General features: G+C 39.2%; 1 protein-coding gene across 1 annotated transcript in view; it reads left to right on the top strand.

Annotated features, from left to right (window-relative positions):
- LOC136976189 (disintegrin and metalloproteinase domain-containing protein 11-like) overlaps positions 1-17,511 on the top strand; it is a 155,245-nt gene extending 137,734 nt beyond the window's left edge. The window contains exon 28 of the mRNA XM_067271415.1: positions 14,370-17,511. Within this exon, the coding sequence (XP_067127516.1) occupies positions 14,370-15,453 (1,084 nt within the window). The 3' untranslated portion in view covers positions 15,454-17,511. The remainder of the gene's footprint in view (positions 1-14,369) is intronic.
- Positions 17,512-21,219: the final 3,708 nt, after the last annotated feature.

Genomic DNA, 21,219 nt, shown 5'->3' with positions numbered 1-21,219 from the left:
CTCCTACGATAATAAATGGCAGCAGATCCTTTTCTCAGACTCTAGAGTTTTTAGCAGTGCCAAAGATCACGTATTTACTCCCTATTTTCTCTTTAAATATTAGCAAGATAGAACTCCCACGCCAGTTAGCTGATCCAAGATTTGCTTCACCAGGCAAGATTGATGTGATTATTAGAGCTGAAATATTCTTTGAAATAGTTAAGGATGATTAAATTCGTTCACCATACAATAATTATCGTTTTGCAACACAGTTTTTGGATACATCGCGACTAGATTCTTAGAGACTAATGGTCAAAATCAATAATATGGATTTATATCAAAATTAGAGTCGGTCAATAAACGTTTACAAAGATTTTGGCATATAGAGACTCTTACAAAAACTCCAAGTTTGAGAAGTAAAGAAGTGTATTGTGAAGATTATAAAAATACTCACAGACGTAATGAGGACGGGAGGTACTGTAGTACATTGTGCAGATGACAACCTTGGAAGTACACAAGTTAGAAGATACAAAGTAGTTGAGGAAATTGAATCAATTGTGGAGGAGACTATCATAGGGCTTGACATCTGACATCTGATATCTAAGAGTTATGTCAGAAGTTTAAGAAAGAGTAGGCCTACTGAACTTGGGTCATATGGAAAGGGTACAAAACCCTCCTGATGATTAGGCAACAAATCTTATATGTTATTAGCGAGGTTGAGGCCGAAGTTTTAAACGCGAAAACGTGTATGTCGGACGTTCAGCGCCGCTTTCCTGTAAGCCTAGAAGTTTGTCAGAGGCGTTTGGAAAGTCATTGGAATCATGCTTTCCAAACACCATTGTCAAACGTCTAGGCTTACAGGAAAGCGACGCTGAACGTCCGACATACACGTTTTCGCGTTTAAAACTTCGGCCTCAACCTCGCTATTACCTTCCATATCACGGTGGGTTTAGGCCAGATAAACCCACTACAAATTCAGTATCCACTTCAACACCTCTGCTCCCATAACTTCTGGATCCTAAATGATCGTCTCTTGAAAGGTAAAGGAAGATGTTTTCGAGATTATGACAAGATTTCAAAAGTACAAATACGCATTTACAGCAAATATGCAGAAAATGTTTCACCAGATTCTAATTGAGCTCTCGCGACGAGATCTTTTAAGAATTGTTTGGAAGACCGCGGAAGATGAAATATCAGTCACCTACAGTTTGAAAACTAACTAACGGGACTACAAGTGCTTCTTTTCTTGCAGTGAGAACTCTTAAGAGGTTGGCTCACGATAAAGCAGCAAGATTCCCTCTGGCACACAAAACTATATTATGAGGTTATCTACATGGATGATATCGGTTCAGGTGCACAAGATTTCGATACTGCTTGTGAACTACGATCTCTATACAAACTATGCAATATGCCGAATACTTGTGGAATGACATTACACAAGTGGAACTCTAATTCAAGGAAACAGTAATTCGCTACGAAATCAAGGACATTGTTTTTCCTCTAGTGCAGAACCAACAGTAAAAACTTTAAGTATTATTTAGAAATTGTTGAAGATCAGTTTATTATTCAAGATATCGAATCCAAAAAATCGCTTTATACGAAGCGAGAAGAGTATCATCGCCAGGCTTTATAACCCTTTAGATATTTTAGGGCCAGTTATACTATAAATCAAGCAAAAATCGTTTTACAAAAACTGGTTCAGGAAGCTCAACTGGGAATATGCCCTACTAGAAACCCTCAACTTGAATGGGTGAACTTTGTATCTCCTTAAAAGCCTTGGACGATCTTATGATTGCTAGATATATTTTGACACTCCTTTCAAAGAGCTGTCTTGCTAGAATATGCAGCTGCTTCGGAATTAACTTTTGGGGCTATAGTGTATGTACGTACGTACAGTGCATAAAGGAAGATGGTACTAGCAAAACACAACTTATCGCTAGTAAATCTCATGTTGTTGTTCTTATGGCCGTATTCTGTAGACTGAGTTAAACAGAGTTGACGAAGCCAGTTTAAATCTAACTCGGAGTCAGATTACAAGTTACCCGTCTTTCGTATTCAGATAAAAATATAACTCTAGAGTTTTGCTACCCTGGAGTTAATGTTTTAAAACAATCCTGCGTACAAGATTAAATAAGTATTCTTTTGTATGCCGCGTCTTGATTGGTTGCAAGAAAAAGTGTGTATAGAAAATGGCGAAAATACAAATGGATATTAACGCAGGTCGAAATTTTATCGAATTCGAGAAATAGTTACTACTAGAATTAGTAGGAAAGCATAAGCAAAGCTATGAGTTTGTTTTAGAGGTGTCATAATATTTTTCTTCAACGTTCACCAATTCGACGTAATAAACATCTTACTGTGTCCTTTTTTTAATACGGTATCGAGAAATAAACTCATTTTCACTCAGTTATTCCAAATCATTTCTTCTCTCACTATTAATTTTTCTTATACAAAAATCACATCGACCTTTAAAGTATTTCAAATATTTTAAATTTTCTATCATTTCCTCATCCTTGCTATTATAGGTCGCCATTTTTTAAAAATCCTGCAACCATTTGCTTAACTTTCTTGGCAACATTTGGCGGTCTCATCTGTTATAAAACGTTTTTAATAAAATGATATTTTTAACTATTATAAAACGGCAAAAGGCTTAATTTTGAGGGTAGGGATGGGTTTTATAAAATAAATTTATAAATGCTAACAAGTACAGTCGTCGTCGGGAAATGACAAGTCCTAATGGAGATACACACGACCCATTTATTTCCCCACCTCTCAACCTTTATTCATCAAAGTTTAATAGCATCGATTCTCTAATATACAAACCTCCCTGCAAAATTTCAGAAATTTTCGACAAAAAGACACGGGAGTTAAGCTTTAAAGAAAGAGGATGAACAAAATCGTGTCCCACACATATACTATCATCTATACATACGGAAAAAACCCACGAAATTTTTTCCCTTCGACGTTTCAAGCTTTAGAGTCCAAAAATGTAAAAATTTTGGGGAGTCATTTTTTGATAGATTGCCATTAGGGTTTCTCATTTCCCGGTTTTTCGAGAAAAATTTATCTGTTTCCCGGGATACAATGAATTATTTTTAAGATATACAAAATATCTTGAAATCGAATGATATAATTATTTTTTATTTTTTTAAATAATTTAATGCATCCCGCCACCTCCAAAATAATAATAATAATGCTGTGTAAAATATGTATTAAAAATTACCTTTGAATTACGTAGAAATTTTCACAAATAATAATAAATGCTTTTGAATTGAGTTGAAAATTTAAAGAAAAAAATGAACTTAGATCAAAATTCTAAGTTAGAAGTAATTTTCGTTTTTTAAATAAAACATAATACAAAATATTATTGTAAATTTTTATAATAAGATTTTAAAAAGCAAAGATGGTCAATACTCCCATCACTCAATTTGATTCTTATTTTACTAAAGAAAAAGTCCTGCTACCGAGAATGCCCTTTTCGATTCAATTGATGCGGGTGGAATAGTTTAAATTTATCTTTGTATACTAAGTACAATTATCAATTAACAATATTTTTTATTTATTTCGCAGGTGAAATAAATAAAAAATATTGTTTCTGATTAGTAAGACTATTTGTCTGCATCCATGATTTTCCAGTATAATAAAGTCCTGTTAATTGATAATTGTACTTGTATACAAAGATAAATTTAAGCTATAATAAAGGACACAAAGGCATAATAATTGAATAATCGGGTGGAATAGTCTTTAATGCATTTAAGAGAAGACAGTTTTTGTGTTTTTTTCACCCGTAGCCTGGAAGATTTCTAGTTCGTTTTCCAAATGCGTTGCAGTACTTCTTTTGCTATCTAGTATTTTTGATTTGTTTACCTCGGCTGCTTTAATAACTGCATCAAGCTTATAGCCCGATAATTTGGCAGTCCATTTGGCTTTAATAATCAGGTTTATGAAGAAAAACTTCATACTTGCATACTTCATACTTGTTCGTATCCTGGCTCATCTTGCACAACCTGGCACAATGCAGTTATTGAAGCTAGTGGACATAGTTAAAAATTAAGCAGCATAAACACAATTATTCCAGATATTACAGGTTCTGACAAAGAATTTTCAGAGTCCTGTCACAAATAGGCAACATATTGATTATTGACAATATGTGACATGCCTTAATAAGCAAAAATTTAAAAAAAAAAAAAAGCTAATAAGCAGGCTTAAAATTAATAAATACAAATGTTTTCTGACAGTTTGAGTAAATTATACTTTCTATTTGCAAAATTTTCTCACCTTTAACACAAAATAAGAAAAAAGAACTTTTAAGAAATTTGCGGGATTTTCCCGGTTAAAAAACAGCTCGAATTACTGGGTTTTCGTTAGAGAAACCCTAATCGCCATGTTATATATAACAGCTGGGAAAGTAAAGAGTACGGTATTACTCAAGCGTCAACTCTCATTTTTAACTCTCCACCAATTTTCTCGAGTGAGTTAACTGAATCTGTTAGGATTACTCGACTTTGTAAATGTAAATTTCTTGCAAATTCTAGATTTAACGTTTACTTTAACGTTAACTCAGCCTACAGAATACGGTCATTAGTCATTTCAATCCATTGATTATAACTGTCTCCTATTGTCTCAACTGATCTGCAAATGGGCATAACTGTAGTCATCTTACACAACTACTTGTACGGGTAAATTTAATCTATATAATGTCTGTTGTTTGTCTTTGTTTTTCATGTTTTTCACCTATATTTTGTGATATAGGATTGGTTGTAAGTGTACAATTGATGTTAACTGTATCATATATGTGTGGTATGTTTATGTAAAACAAATTAATCTCATATATGGTAATGTATAATAATTATATGTTTGTACTATTTTGTATATAATCTCAGTTATATCTAGCGGTATTAAGAAAGACAAATAAAGAATTGAATTGAATTTGTCGTCTTAAAGGACGAGAATCTTCCTTAAGAGAACACAGTTAAGAGCTAGTCACAGTTTCTTTATTTCTGTGGAGTAATGTATTATGTCTCTTTCGGCATATATTACAAGAGTTCTTGGAGTTGCAATTGGATAGTTTATGGCGATCACTTAAGCAGCTGAAACATAGGTTGTTTCTAGTCACAAGATCGTTTCTTTGAGAAGTTTCCAATCTCAAAAAGGAATCACAATTATAAATAGGATGATTATGCTTACATAAAACGCTAAAAGGCATAGGAATGTTACATTTCACGAACAGATTTTTTTATTTAATACTATCTTGATTAGGGGAATGTCCTCTAGTACCGGACGGTCGCTAGTATCGGACAAGCGTTGTTTCTAACATTTGCTGCAAGTGACAGAATCTGTAAAAAGACACAGCATGTTGGTGGGAAAAAAGTTCTGATTTCTACCATATTGACACGTGGCAGAAAATTTGGTTTTTTTAATAAACGATTTAATAAATAAAATTTGGTGTTTTGAGTAAACGAAGATAACTTCTGGTTGTCATAGCTCGCCTGAAACTGAGAATAAGTTGTTTTTTCTGTCTTTTTTTTTTTTTTGTTGAAAACAACATTTATTGTTCTTTAACTTGTAGGCCGGAAATCTCCTTAAGCTTACTAATACGTATGTGGTAACCAATGTTCTGTTCCATGATGTTTCGGGTTGTATCGGACAAAAATGTTGCGGTTTGTATGAGACAGAGGTGTTACGGGTTGTATCGGAAACAGTTTAAGGTTGATAAAAATTATATTCTCACGGAATGTTTTGTTTTACGGGACAATATGGGTAAACTACGGCAGAAGAAAGGAAAGAAAGAATATGTAGGTAAGAGAAAACTGCTGAGGGAAAATCGTCTAAATAAAGAGAGACAAAGAAAGAAAACAGTAAATATGCCTAAATCAGTTCAAGAAAAGAGAGAAGACCAAGAGACTCACTGCATCATCTGTGGTAAAACCTTTGAAGAAGACGGGATCCAGTGCAGGATTTGTGAAGATTGGGCTCACGAAAATTGCGCCGATCTTGAAGGAAACAATCTGTTTTATGAATGTGTATTACCAAAAAAAAGCACAAAATGCATTTGTCATTAAAACGAATTGTTAAATTTTCAGACTGATATTTTTTTTAAATTTTTCTCATTTATACCACTTTCTTATCATGTATTAACTTAGTTTTACGATCTGTAATCTGTACTTTTATAAATTTCTCAAAGATAACTCTGCTTAATAATAAAAAGTTGTTTGTGAAACCAAAAGTAATTCTTTTCTTGCAGATTTTTCTCATGTCCGATACAACCCTCCACAATTGAACTTGGTAAAAATATAATGTCTGTAAAGTGTTTTAAAAAAAAATGATAAATATTTTTATTTTAGAAAAATGAGTTTTAACAGGTGTTTTTATAAGACAATGAAGTTTTGTATGGAATGTAATCTGGACCAATTGAGCTGTAAAATTTTTCTATAATAGGAAAAGCTTAAGTGTCCGCTACTAGAGGACCTTCCCTTACATCTTGGTTTTACTAACGTGGCCTTATTACTATTTTCTAAAATTTGAGAACGTTTTCCAAAAATGAAATTAAGTTATCTAGCGTAGGAACCTTATTAGAACTGATACTGAACTCATACTGTTTTAGAGTTTCCTTATCCAGCTTCTGAAGTACAATCTTTAAAATTAAGATATCGGAAAGCTTGTTTTTTCATATCCTAGGACTGGTGGAGCTCGAATATTCTTATTGACGCTATCTGTGAAACTCCTCAAACCTTTCCCGATTCGTAAGCTAGTTTTAGTGTCCAGAATTTCATTAACATGGGTTTCTACTGTTAAGTTTTTGTATTTTTCTTATAGAGCTTAAAATAGTGAAGCGAACGAATCATATTGCCTTTCTAAGCCTTTAGCCTTCCCTATTAGCTTGTTACAAGCAACAAAAACTGCATTATTTGAAGGCTGCCTTCAAATAATGCAGTTTTTGTTTCGCCGATAGTTGCTCGTTTTTTGACGAAATTATATTATTAAATTGCCTTTTAAAGTTAGTCCATCCTTCATATCTTGCAGAGAATTTAGATAAGGGTATCTCCGGTAATTCAATATTAGAGGAGTTATTTCCAGTTCGGAGACTTGTGTCACCATGCTCACGGAAGTATTTGTTTCTAATCGTTTCACACGAGATTCAATCTTAAATTTACAGCTATAATTTTTCCTCTTGTTCTTCACTATTGACTATCTCACTGTCATAATCAGCTGGGTTAGTAATGAAACCTTCGATTTCCTTATTTAAGGTTCACAATGACTCTTCCTTTCGACTCAACTGATCCAATATTTCTAAAGGGTTCGTCTCTCTATCTTCACTTTATTCTAGATCAGTGATTCTTAACAGGGGGCCGCGGCCCCCTGGGGTCCATTAGAAGTTTGCCGGGGGGCCGCCAAATTATGCAAAATTTCCTTCAGAATACAGTAAAAAGAAAATTGATGTATAACCGAATATCGTATTGAAAAGTGAAATAAGAAAGATAAAGTTTTCCTATTTAGTTTTTTTTATTTATTTTTTATTTCTTCTTACATACAACTTTGTTAGTACAGAAGAAATAAATGCAAATATGCTACTTACACCGCAGTATTTACTTCTTTTATTCCAAAGCAATTCTAAGAAACTATTAATGCTTGGAATTTTAAAAACAATTAGGAAAAATAGTAGGCTTTGAAAATTTAAGTATTTTTGCAAAAGATATGCAAAATCTTTACCACAAGTTGTGGATGTTTTAGTTTTAGTTTAGTTTTAGCATCGACTTTGGGTCGATTTATCGACATGTTTCTTATTTTATTTTTTGTTAAAAATTAATGAGTTTTCATGTTTAATCGTGAAGTTTGAATGTTATTTAAATAGATAATGAAATAATAAAGTTATGATTTACATTTATTATATAAAAAATAAAGCAATAATTAAAAAAAACAATTTATTATAGATAATTTAACAAATATAAATTATTATTAAAAAATGGGGTCACAAAAAATTATGAAATATTTGATGGGCCGCGAGTATAAAAGGGTTAAGAACCGCTGTTCTAGATTATCGACTTTACTAATTAATTTGGTTACACTAGTTCTGGTTGAAGCCCGTTTTTTCTTTAATTTTTCAAGTTGATATATTTTAAAACAATCTACAACGTATAATAGACAGACGAATTCCTCCTACCTTGTATTTTCCAAGGTGATGGCACCACTTAACGAAGTTTGAACCAAAATTTGATTGGCTTACGACGTTGTTCCTTCATCTGTCGACCTTTAATGGATCGAATGAGGAAAAAGGCACGCAATTGCGGTATGAAAGTATAACGCCAACTAAAGACACCGAGTTCGCAGCGGAAAGAGAGCCTTTACTCTCTAACACTTTTTAAATTTTTTAGTTTTGACAGTTGTGGATATGCGGTGGTGCTGGAAGCGCCAACAGGGCCATTTGCTAAATTCGTTTTGGTTTTTATCAGTCGGTCGGCAGCGGCTTAAAATAGAGATTTGTAAGCTTAAGAAAACACTAAGACGCATTAGATAAAAGTTAAAATTGCGCCGGGCGTCATCCGTTACCAGATACTTTTTTATATTATTAATTATAAAACGGAAAAGGGCGTAATTTTGAGGACGGCAAAGAGTATTTAAAGGTAACGAAAATTTTACTGGTTATTGAAATTTACCGTAAGTCCAACCCCCACGGGAGAGGGCACGTGCCTTTTCTCCGAGTCCAATCCTCAACACTAGAGAGGATGCGGCCGACGTTTTCAACGCGAAAGCTTGTATTTTGGACGTTCAGCGCCGCCTTCCTGTAAGCGTAGAAGTTAGACAATGGCGTTTGGAACGTCAGTGGAATCATGCTCGATGTTCCGAACGCCATTGTCTTCGCCGCAACCTCTCTATTAACCGTCAAAATTTAACAGCACGGACGACCTAGGTATAGAAATAATCTCGCAAGTTTGAAAATTTTGGGTTGGTCAGGTCCCGAAGTATGATGCGAAACAGGCGCGCAGGCGCCATAAGGTTTTTTTCACATATTTGGAATCTCGGAAGGTGGTCAAGCGGAGGTGAAAATTTGACTGACGGCCTTACTTTCCCCGTATTACGGTATAATAACCGAGAAGTAAAGGATTAATTACCGCTTTTGGTAAATACGTCGACCGGGTACAAACGATTGTCAAACCATGTATTCCACGCGGTGGAGCTTAACTTTTTACTAACTTCGTATCAAACATATTTCTGTAGCGTGGGTAGGGCGGAAACGGAAGATAATTGCGCCAACGGGCAGACAATGGAAACGATTTTCGTACCGAGGTAAAGAGGTGGAATTTGTTGGAAAAGGAGTTGGGAGATTTCCCCTCGGGTAGAAAAAGGTAACGGAAAGATAAAACCATTAAAATGACCCGAGGCCTACGAAAGGGTCGAAGGCGACGAGGATAAACGATGGGGTGCGGAAGGATAACGTCCGCATCTTTTAAAAAGTGAAGGCGTAAAGGTCTTTCATCTCTTCGTCTCCGACGGGAAATAAGCCGTCGGTCGAACACCTCCGCTTCCGTCTCCGTCCGCCATGGGATATTTTAACGTCACCCCCGGAAAATTTCGTCCCTTAAGACGTCCGATGTGCGGGAAAAAATTATATTTTTACGCCGTTAAATAAAATTCCGCCTTTAAAGTCGACGATTGATTGTTTTCAAACGTTTACGGAGATTTTTTAAAGGCGATCGTCGGACGGAAAAAACTGGTGGGAATAGCTGCGGATCTACCTTATCAAACGAAGGTTACTTTTAACGGAAAATAAAACTGTCCTTTTTTTTATTAATGAAAGGAACGTTAGAGGCCTTTCCTTCCTTCACAAAAAAAGATACGGGTACCGCCTTCCCCCCGGATGCCCTAGACCAGATGGGGTCCGGCGCACAAAATTTCAATTTTCACGGAAATTATTTAGTTTCCGCCGTTAGTCTAGACCTGCGATGGCCAACCTTTTTCGGTCCGCGTGCCAGGTAGTAAGCATACGTCGATTTAAAGATGTTTTGTCGTGCCAAAGTTTTAGACTTCGAATAACGATATTTAAATAAGTTAAAGGATTAGATTTAGTTTAGAATAAATGTAAAATGGCTAATTGAAACGAGTGATTGATTATTGTGACGTGGTCACAATGCCAGGCTGCAGTTTTTAATTTATTTAATTTAAAAAAACGCTCTCGATCTCAAATTAGTAGTGTCTTGTCCCCATACATTATACTTTTCCTTTAACAAGAGTCATCTAACACCTTTCGCGTGAAAATTTTTTGAATAGAAAAACGTGACTTTCGGTTTGCATGGAAAGTTAGTATATACGAGGGCGGTTTTTTCATCCTCAGATAGTCCATAAAACAAAGACAAGTGTAAATAACAAAATGAATTTATTACCAAAAGTTAGGTACAAACATGGTTATTTTTCGACATAATCACCGTGAAGATTGAGGCATTTGTCATATCTGTGGACGAGCTTTGCAATCCCTTCTTCATAATGTTGCCGCCATGTGACTCGAGATGAGCCTAACGTAGTTTTGAAGATCGTCATTAGTCTCGAACCTCTGCCCTCCTTGCCACGTTTTCAGTTCAAGAAAGAGATGGAAGTCGCTCGGTGCTAAATCAGGGCTGGGTGTTTAAAATGTTCCAAACTGGGAGGAAGTCTGAAAGGTAAAAGTCTTCACACATTTTTTAATGTGTGAAGGCTTCCACCTCTTCCCTGAACTGAAAACATGACTAGAAGCAGCGCCGGATTAAGCCTCTAGCGGGCCCTAGACAAAATTTAAATTGGGGCCCCATTTAAATAAGTTGCTTCTAAACAAATCTTTTATAATGTGACATTAGCGTAGCTAGCATGGGTGACACCCGGTGCGGATATCGTGGTGTCACCCCAAGTCACACCGTAGTGTCACCCTTTTTAACTCTTTTATAAAACACTATTGAATTGTAATATCTTCGCACTCGAGCAACTCGAACGCTATATCGAATATGCGATGTCGCGACGTATAAGTTTAGATTTAGAAAATAAATCATAACCATACGTCACTACTACCACGAGAGGCGGCCCTAGGAATATTTGTAGATGGTGCGAGAGATCTCGTGGCGTACATTACTTCTGACGCACAGGTGGCTGTTGACCTTTTTTTTTTTAGGTAATGGCTAGTCGAGCGGAGCTTAGTAGGAATTGTTAAATACAGCCTTTTCTGTCCTATCGAATTTCTTAAATAATTTTTAACTCGTTTTGAAACAGAAATCTTCTGCACTGAAGCCGGGCCCCTCCGAATTACGGACCCTAGACATTTGTCTACTTTGCCTATTCGATAATCCGGCCCTGGCTAGAAGGGCAGAGGTTCGAGACTAATGACGATCTTCAAAACAACGTTAAGGCCATCTCGAGTCACTTGGCGGCAACACTATGAAGAGGGAATTGCAAAGCTCGTCCACAGATATGACAAATGCCTCAATCTTCACGGTGATTATGTCGAAAAATAACCATGTTTGTACCTAACTTTTGGTAATAAATTCATTTTGTTATTTACACTTGTCTTTGTTTTATGGACTATCTGAGGTTGAAAAAACCGCCTACGTAGTTAATCGGATCCTTTCCTAAGGTTTCCATATCTGGTCTCGAGTTTCATCTAACTTCGATCTCGAGATTAAGGAAAAACAGTGGGAATTTATAGATCTACATTTTTTTCAAATTACAGCCCAAAGAGGATGATGGGGTGATACACGGAAAGGACGATTGAAAAAGACAGTTGATAAATCGAAGTCGTACGATACGTTACGTGGTCACCCCCGGTCTGGACGAAATCCGATTTCGGCCGTTTGGTCACGGCCGATTCTTCTGTCCCGGTGGCCAGCGGGAGACTTTCTCGTCTTATTACGGCAGACGGGTGGGTGGGTGGCCGTTGGGCCTGCGTATTACCCCTGGCGGTAGTTAACCCGCGGAAGCAATACCGTCCACCTGTAATCCGAGGAATCGGGGCCGGGTGGAAAACCACCGGCGTGGAGGACGGCCTACCCTTCCCTGGAGGAAAAATACCCGGACCGTAGTCGAAAATTTTATCTAAGAGGCCGAAAGGTGGGAGTAACAAAAACGAAAAGGAAAAACTTTCTTGTGTACATTAAATCAAGATTTTACCGTAATTAAAAATACTGTAGAATAAGATAGATTTTTATAATAATGCTTTTCCGTTTTAGTCGATAAGAATTTACTTTTATACCGTTTTAATTGATTTCATATTTTGTTCCCGTATTATTTATAAATGTTTGTAAATTTAAATAAAAGTTTCCTTTTCAAAGTTTTATTTGTGTTTTTTTTTTTTTTTTTGGAATTATTTTCTCCGCTTTCTTTATTGTCAATTATGGACTTAAACTTTTCCTATATTTTATATCGTTTCGTTGGGTGCAGAGATAAATGCAAACTTTTCTCCCTGCGTAAAGGCCAGGTGAAGGGAAAGTCCATGCCCTTTCCTTTTTCGTCTTCTTGGTTGAAGACGGTATCCAGAGTCGATCTCTTCTTTTCGGGCCTCCACGGATTTTGCCGCGTCGTCCCCCAGTCTTTGGCTCCACGAAAAAGACTGGCTTAGGACTGGGGGAAAGGCGACAGAAGACAGACCGCCTTTTAAAATGTGTTGAATAAAACGGAGTCGACCCCTCTCCCGGTCCATCTGCGTATATACGTTAGGGAAAGTTAGGAGTGTGGGCTGGCTTTGTTACTGGCCGTTGGGTAGCGAGAAGAGTTTCGGTTTTGCAATTAACTCTGCACCGGTCCTTATTTTTTTTTCGTCCTCCCAATATTTTTAAAAGGTGCGTATTGTCCTTTGGTCGTAATCGGTAATTAGGTAAGTCTGGTCGGCCGGTTACCTTTAAAGTCGTTAGTAATTACGGAAATTTTCCTTCCCTTTTCTAATAAATCTCTCCGTCCCACTCATTAACCCGGAAGAAGAACGCCGGCTGCGCAAGAACTACTCCCCCGCGGCTCTTTTACTTTCCGTCTTGACGCTCCTCCCCGCGAAAATCCGTACAGGAAGGCTTTCTCAGCGGTTTCCCACGTTCGACCTTTTTCTTACCTGTTCAACCAATTTCGATACCGTGGGGCGGAAGGCCTAGGCCGGATCGAATGCTGTCCGGGTACCGGAGCCACAGGTAATCTCTACACCTATTTACTTCTCCGTCGGAGCCGAGAATCGATTTATCGACGTACGCTCGGCCCTAAGAAATTCCGTCCGCCGTAGATCGGTGGGCGGTGAGAAGAGAGCGAAGAGGTTCTCGGCTCCGAAAGACTGTAGGTCGGCTAAAGGAGAAAGACGCTTCGTTTTCCGGTGGTCTTCGTGGGTAAAACGTTTATTTCTGAAAAGGAGGAAGAAAAGACGGCGTCGGGAAAGCCGTTCGTCCGTTTTCTCGTCGGTCTATGAAAGAATCTTTATTTTCGGAGGAGACCCCAGAGAAATCGGCCGTCCCCGCCCACCAGGATTTCCCCCTTACTCCGGGGTCCAGGTACTTTTCGAAAATTCCCTAAAGACGGCGACGGGAAAATAGTACCCGGCCAGGGGCCGTCTTGCTCCCGTCGGTAACCTCCCCTTTCCTAGTACGAAATTGTAGTTTTACCCACCGCTCCCTTCGTTAAGACGTCAGCGGGGTCCTGGACTTACGGTCCGACGGGAAACCCGGCTTGCTTTGGGCGCCGGACGAAATAAAGGCTTAAAGGGGACGTCTCCTCGTCCCGGAATTTCGGCGCCACATCGTAACGTCGGCCTCGTCACCCGGCGGGAACCCATCTCTCTTCCGGGGTGGGAGTGAAATCGCTGCCGTCCCCCGTATATGCCATTTTTAAATCCTCCTCCGCCCGGGTTAACGGACTTTTGGACGTTCCCTGGCTAACGTCAGGTTAAAATTAATCTCGAGGAAAGGAATAAAGATTAAATTCCTTTTCCCTTCGACCGATCGAGGAAATAAAAGTGCGAGAATTACTAGGAAAGAACGAGGTTAAAATTTCCGTAAGTATTCTAAGTTTAGAAATGAAAATTAGAATTAAAATTTTTATTATCTAAATATAATTTGAGTATATTTAATTTTATGTGTGATAAATGAACTGGAGTTGTATTTGCTATGCTTTATGGTACGTACAATCCGTGTGTACCTACGATCGACGTCGGGAAAAAGTTAGAAAAAAAAACAAAATTAAATTTTATTTGAATTAAAAAAGAAATTTTGGCAGTAAAAAAGAAAAAAAAGGCAAAGTTGTTAAAGATTTATTTAGAAATAGATATTGTAGCTGATGCAAGCAGGGTCACACCCTGTTCAATTTTCACGCATTCATTAGGTTTGATGTTGGTCAAAATTCTGAGACAAACTGAAGCGCAACAGGCGGGATTGACTTCTCTGTGACCCCATGTCCTGCAGGGAAGACAAATTGCAGGAGTTGAGGCGTCAGCGTCGAGAAAAGGATTCGGAAGAAGGAGAGGAACGAGAGCCCACCGACGAAACTTCCACTTTCATCGAAGTGTCGTCGAACGACCTGTCGAAAACGCCGGAGAAAGGGATACTGAAACACCAGGAGAAAGACAAGTGGAGCGACGAAGCTTCGCAGTCGGACAACCAAGAGGTAACGCAATTAGTTAATAATATCGACGGCGGCGACGACGGTCTGACCGAAGTGGAAAGGACACTAAAGACGTTGAACGGTTATCACGAGGAGATACTCGAGGCGTTGCAAACCGCCTCCTCCTATCGTTCAGGGGAGAGCGGATCGGCCACGCCTCAGGACGAAGGCAGGGACGAGTCTCCACCACCCAACGGCGTCCAAGACGAAGACGGCGTCCAGTCCGGCGGTCCCATTCGAATTCGCAACCTGGAGGATCTCCTGTGTCAACTGGAGCAGCACCCCGACCAGCAGCAGCAGCAACAACAACAACAACAACAACAGCGCCACGTCTCGCCCACCCTGTCCGAAGAGATTCGTCTGAGCGTGCCCGAAGCCGACCGCCAGTACCTGCTGGAGAGGAAGGACATTTCGGACATGGCCAAGCACCACCTGGAAACGGGTCTGGGTTACCTGCTCGGACACATCCAGCCTCCCTCCGCTAACACCAAATCGCCGCGTTACTCCAGACACGTGACGCCGGAAGAGGAGGAAGCGGACGACAGCGCCGACGACGACGACGAAGGGAGCACTTTTTCGTCGCATCACCTGGTGAGAAGTGCCAGCGAGGAGGCTTTGCCGGTGACGGGCAAGCCGGGCCAGCGCCAGCCACCGGAGGCCGTCAAGCGCGACGGACGCGACTATTTTCCCAGCCCCCCTTCGGAAGACTCGTACGCCAATTCGTCGGAAGACAACGCTTTTATTCCTCCGCCTTCTTCTTCCGCTCCGAGGCCCGAACGAACACAGAAGTCTCAGCCGACCACACCGACTCCTGCACAGAGCACGGCTCATCCGGCGGGGGTCAAACGGAAAGCCAAGAAGAAGTTCCCCGAGTATAAAGTGTAATCGAACTCTTTTTAGATAATTAGCCTAGGACAAAGCAGAAACTCTTTGGTATTTCACTAATCTTCTCTTTTTTCTTAGTCGTCCCCTTAGCCACTTTCTACACCCGTCTGGCCAGAAACTAGTGTCCCGTTCCTGTCGTCTTCACTCTCATCACTGGCCCGGTTTCTTCTCTCGATCGCTCATCGTCATCTAAAAACAACCGTCGCGTCCGACAAAATGTCTACCCCCACCGGCCGCCTGCCTAATTTTTCCTCCTTTCTCGCCTGCTTTCTCCTTTAAAAACTCGCGCGTGACGTTTCACCGCACCGTTTTTGTATTTACTTGGGCGCGGCCTCCTCTTAATACGGAAATGGCCGAGTGAAGCTTACGCAAAAGTACACTCCACTTCTTTCTTTGCAAATTTAGCCGTTAAATATGCAAGTTTTCTTGCGCCTTTCCCGTTGGGGATGCCCAAACCAAAATTCGATTTTTCCTAAACGTTTTCTAATTTTTATTACGTAAAAAAGGCATAGAATAAAGTCTGGGTTCGGAGTGGAATTTTCTAAAATTTCTATTCGTTTACCGAAAAAAATAAAGCGTTACACACCTGAAGAACAGCTCAAAAATTAGCCGACATCTATTAAGTAAAAAATACGGCTTAAAAAGGCAAACTTTTGAATTTAACAGGTAGAAAATCAGTTTCCGTTTTACCAAATTATCAAATTAGGGGTTGTCTTTTATTATTTTCCGTAAAATTTAGCATTTTAAGTGTAAGTTTTACCTAAAATATTGCGTGTAAATGCAATAAAAATAGGTGCGAGTGAACGGCCGAGTGCGAGAGATTTAAGCAGTATTATGCGAGATGTCCGTTTAGACGGTGGATAAAAAGGGTCCCGGTAGAACTTACCGTCTTCCACTGCCCGTTTACGTGCATACTTACCGACTACGGAAGTTCGTTCTCTACTCATTTTACGCGTAACTTAAGATCGACCCGTTTACATTCCGTTACCCGCTACCTTTTTAACACTTACTCCTTCGATTAAATCGCTGTGATAGTTCTAGATAAAATATTTTAAAAGAAGTGTAAATAGGTGAACGTGTAAATATACGAACAAGTCGAACCTTCCACGCTCGGTGTTCAGACGATCCCGGTTTGGTCGACGTAGAAGAAAATACCGGCGGAACGGAAGTATTTGTAGCTTACACATGTAATAAAAGGGTATCAATCGATATTTTTGCTCGCCGGCCAAGGGGTAGACAGAAAATTCCAAAAAACTTCCTCCGGTTGAACCTACCGAATTTTGTCGGTACGAATTTAAAAAAGCGCCCGTAAACCGCCGATTTGGTCTTTTTTAAGTTTTCCTCCACTCCAGAAAGAAGGAAAAGATCCTTTCTCGTATTACATCGGGTCATTACCGGGTCATGCCGAAAATCCAGAAAACCGCACGGATATGGCCGTTTAAAAAGAAGCGAAAAATCCTCTCCCGGGCTCGTACACCCCAACCCCAAAACCACCGCTTCTGTTACTTACAACGTTTAAACTACGCCTTCCGGTTCCGGAACGGATCGAAGCTAGAAAAGACGGCCGTCGGGAGAGTTACGTATAAAACAAAGGACGATATCGATTGATACCCGTGGAAGCGTGGGAGACGGACAGAAAAAAAGCCGCGGGTTCGACTCCTATAAATGTCAGTTATGTCGTGTTACGAGGAAAATATAGAGAAGTCTATATACAGTATATATATACATATATATATATATATATGCAAGAATACCAAGCTGTTCCATTTGATAATTGTTATCATATCGTTTTGTTTCATTTAGAAGGAAGAGAAACGTGTAGAACCAATCTCTTTTTGTACTTTTATTAGATGATCTAACATCAAAAAAAAAAAAAACTTTTCTCACCTCCTCCAATCGACATAATATAAACATATATAATATACCTATATACAGTATTTCCAAAGTTCTGAATTTTCATAAAAATTAGTCATTGTAGATAATTAAACCACGACGAGAAAAAAATCATGTTAAAAAGTCTTGGCTTTGAATAAAGTTCAATTTATGATGTTCACATAATTCTCTTGCTGTGTTTCTTGTCGCGCTTCTATCCGGCTCACTGTACTCCGCTCTTTTACCTCATTTCCCCCAAACGCTTTTTCCGTAAACCATTTCGTTTCTTCTTTCGTCTGCCCTTTTCGGGGGCGGGTGCAAAAGAAAAGCGCCGACACACATTTTTCGGAATTTACGCGCGTAACGACCGATTCTTTTATTCGCGCCGATTTATCACCGTTTCCAACGGCTGTTCTTTCAGCTTTTCTTACTGCCGCGCCACGTCGGTACGTTATTTACGCTGGCGCAACGATTTCGAACCCAATTGAAACTATGTTTCGTGCTCGAGTGTGTTTTTAAAAATTCTTCTGCTAGCTTAAATAAAACTTCTTAATTCGATGAGGTATTGACGTTGTACCCACAGTTTCACTCGGTGATATTTTACCTCAAGGAACGAAATGCCAATATCGGTAAAACAATGTAGACATTATTACGTTCTGCAGTAAATTATAAAGTAACGACTTAATTTAACCAACAGATATATTTCACAATAAAATTGTCATCAAAAACAATTGAAGTTTAATAACATTTGGAATGGCTTTGAATTGTGATAAAATATTTACAGAGATTTTAAAAAATAACTTTTATATTATTAACCATAATAAATAAATAATCGTGTGGCGCCATCTGTTACGAGATTTTGTTATAAAAGATTTAAAAAGCTTATATTTAAAAAAAATAAATGCTAACAACCATTAAAGTTTTAAGTCCGATCTCAGTCGCGTGTCGTATCTCGAGTGTTTCTCCATCCCCTCGATCCTTCACTACCAAAATTTTATAGTATCGATGCGCCTTATACACAAGCTACAGTGCCAAACTTCCTTTCTTATTCTTTACCCCATCCCGAGATGTCAACGAAACGAAGTACACGTCAACTCAGGCGCACGGAATTTTTTTTTACTTGTTTTTGGGTCGGGGAAGTTTCAAAACGTAGAGATTTTCAAAAAACTGAGTCAAAAATGTGACACGGTTTTGGTACTCTTCTTCGTTATATATAAGTAACAGCTGGGAAAATAAAAAGTAAGAAGTGGAGTTTTAGATCGAGCTCCGAAATAACATTTAAACTAACTTTAAACAATATTAGTACAGTAGTAACTTCGTATTTTACTCTCTTACGTTCGATATCAGCAGAGGGCCACTCGAGTAACGGCTTCATATTTTCCTAATGTGTATGTCTGTATCTGTATTTTAATATACTGTACTAAAAGCAAAATTTTTCGTCACCGTCGCAGACAAATAAATTTAAAAATTAATTTTATTTACAATTTAAACATTTCAAAACGACTTTTAATCGGTGTTTTAAAACATCGTTATAAATCAAATCGATCGAAAATTAAATAAATTAATTAATTTTGATTTTAATTTATCTATTTATTTAAATTTTGCCGGCAATTTTTGAACCCTTAATTGTCACTCTCTCCTTTTGTCACGTAACTGTAGAAATTGTTTTCGCGCCGTTCGGCACAAACAATAATCAAATTTAAATTTATTTTAAATTTTTAGTCATTTTATTTATTATTTTTTTTATAAATTCGTCGGCTTTTTAAAATTTTCAATTACTAGCGAGTTAACCGGGACCGAACTATCGGGCTGCCACTTTTGTATAAAAATTATAAATTTTCTAATCACCGGATTAGCGGTTACCGAAAAATTTTTCGGGTGTTAATTATTTATTCGGCCGGTTATTTGTTCGACCGTCCGGTAAGTTTTATTTGAATTTGAATTTAAAAAAAAAAAAAATGTATGTATATATATTCGGCACTGGAATTTCAATTCGGTTCCGATTGGTGGACGCGATAGATGGCGCCACCGGTCTTCTCTCCGCTCATGGGCGAATGCCAGCGCCCTCTGGGCGTATTTTAATTAACCCTTGCACCTCCCTCTCGTCTTCCCCGGCACTTCTCTCCTTTCGTCCGACTTTCCCCCGCTTCAGGTCCTAGGCGGGTGCAACACCGCCACTCTTCCAGGGCCCGAAAACGGGACTGGTAAATTTGTTTTATTAATACGATGTCCGGTGGAGGAGAAGAAGGGGCGGGGAGGATGGCCTTCCTCTACTAGGCACTTCGATACGGTTTTATCCCGGACCGTCGACCGCGTTTAAATACGACGGAAGGACGGCCGAAGTAGGTCATACCGTCCGCCGCGAGTTAAATTTATCGATGCGCGGCGGCCGACGGGAGCGAAGGTCGCCGTATTATTAACGGGCAAAAAAGGGGGTTTGTCGGCCCGGGAGGGGGAAGAGGAGGTCGTCGCTTCGTTTAACAACCGGCCGAGAATTTTCTTTCCGGCCAAAATCTCCCGGAATTAGCCCGAGGTGAAGTTCATTTCCGAATTTCCTTCGCGCCTTTTCCCCGCGCGTAAAATAGCGCTTAAACTCTTACCACACCGCTTATTTTGTACGGTTACTTTGCGGGCCGTGCCACCTTCTGTTTTTTTTTTTTTTTTTTTTTTTGCCCGGTAACGGATACCGTTATTATTAAAAGACCAGCCTAAAAACGGTATTAACCTTAAGAAACTTTGAGCCGGAAAGTAATCTCTTTTCTTCCTTAAAATTGCTCCATCCGTCGGTTCCCGTCGTTAAAATACCCGTAACTGGCCTTTCCCGCCCGTCTCCACCTCTAAGACGCCCGTTTACTTCTTCACTACGTAGGAATTAATAGACTGCCGGTCCGAATTTAACCCGCGTAAAAAAAGTCCGACCGGGCCATACCCGTAGAAAAAGCCCGCGGACGTTTCGTTTTGTTATCGAAACGGCAAGGAGGTGGTCGACCGTCGATTGCGGTCCAAGGGAATTAATTATAAAAAGGGAAAGTGGAGGAACGAGTAGCGACGTATTTGGGTCTAGGACTCGGCGATAAAAATAAAAGTGAAATTGGGTCAACGATCTCGCTTGGCCGGTCTTTACGCGGGAGGGAAAGTCGTGCGGCCTCCGTCGCCGTATTTAACTCTCGTTTTTTTCTTAGCGCCCGCGGATAATTGCCCCTTCTCCGGCGGACGAATCGTTTCCGGCGGAAAATTCCATTTTACTCCAATTTAAACCCGGCGTTCTCCATAGCCGCGTCTTCCGGAAAGATGTCAAAATGGCCGCACTTAGATTCCGTTTCACCCCAAAGTCTAGGCTTATAAACGGCTGGGGTGTAACCTGGCCGTCGGAAGACGATTGCCAGCCTTAAAATAGCCCGGAGGATAATGATTCCTCGACCACCGCCTTTACCGGTCGTTTTCACCCTCGGTCGCAAACAATATCCAGACTTTGACTTCTCGTTCTCTTCATTTTCCTTTGACTTTCAATATACTACCGTTTTTCTTTTAAATTTCTACGCCGATTTCTATTAGCCCGGACCCGACGTTTAAATCCCGTCGTTTGCAATATATACTTTTACCGTTTCTTTTATTCTGCCCGCATTAATTTTCATCTAATTTCCTACCCGATTTCTTTCCATTCCAATCTATTTTTTGTCGAAATTTCGTTCCCACTCTCTTAAATTAACTTGAATTTCCGGCCACCTCTTGTTATTTCCTTTCGCTCGATTTTTCCTAAACTTCCTTGACCTTTTCTTAAATTTGTCGTCGAATTTTCTTCGGTTTGTCCGTACTGTCACTACCGCTTTCGTAATAAAATACTTGTCGATAAACGAAAGGCCTACGTAAAGCTATTTTCGAATTTCCCGTAAA

The sequence above is a fragment of the Centruroides vittatus genome, unplaced genomic scaffold, assembly GCF_030686945.1.
Source record: "Centruroides vittatus isolate TY-2023 unplaced genomic scaffold, ASM3068694v2 contig_397, whole genome shotgun sequence".
Taxonomy (NCBI): domain Eukaryota; kingdom Metazoa; phylum Arthropoda; class Arachnida; order Scorpiones; family Buthidae; genus Centruroides; species Centruroides vittatus.
Note: the sequence above shows the minus strand (reverse complement) of the source record. Positions and strands in the feature narration are given on the sequence as shown.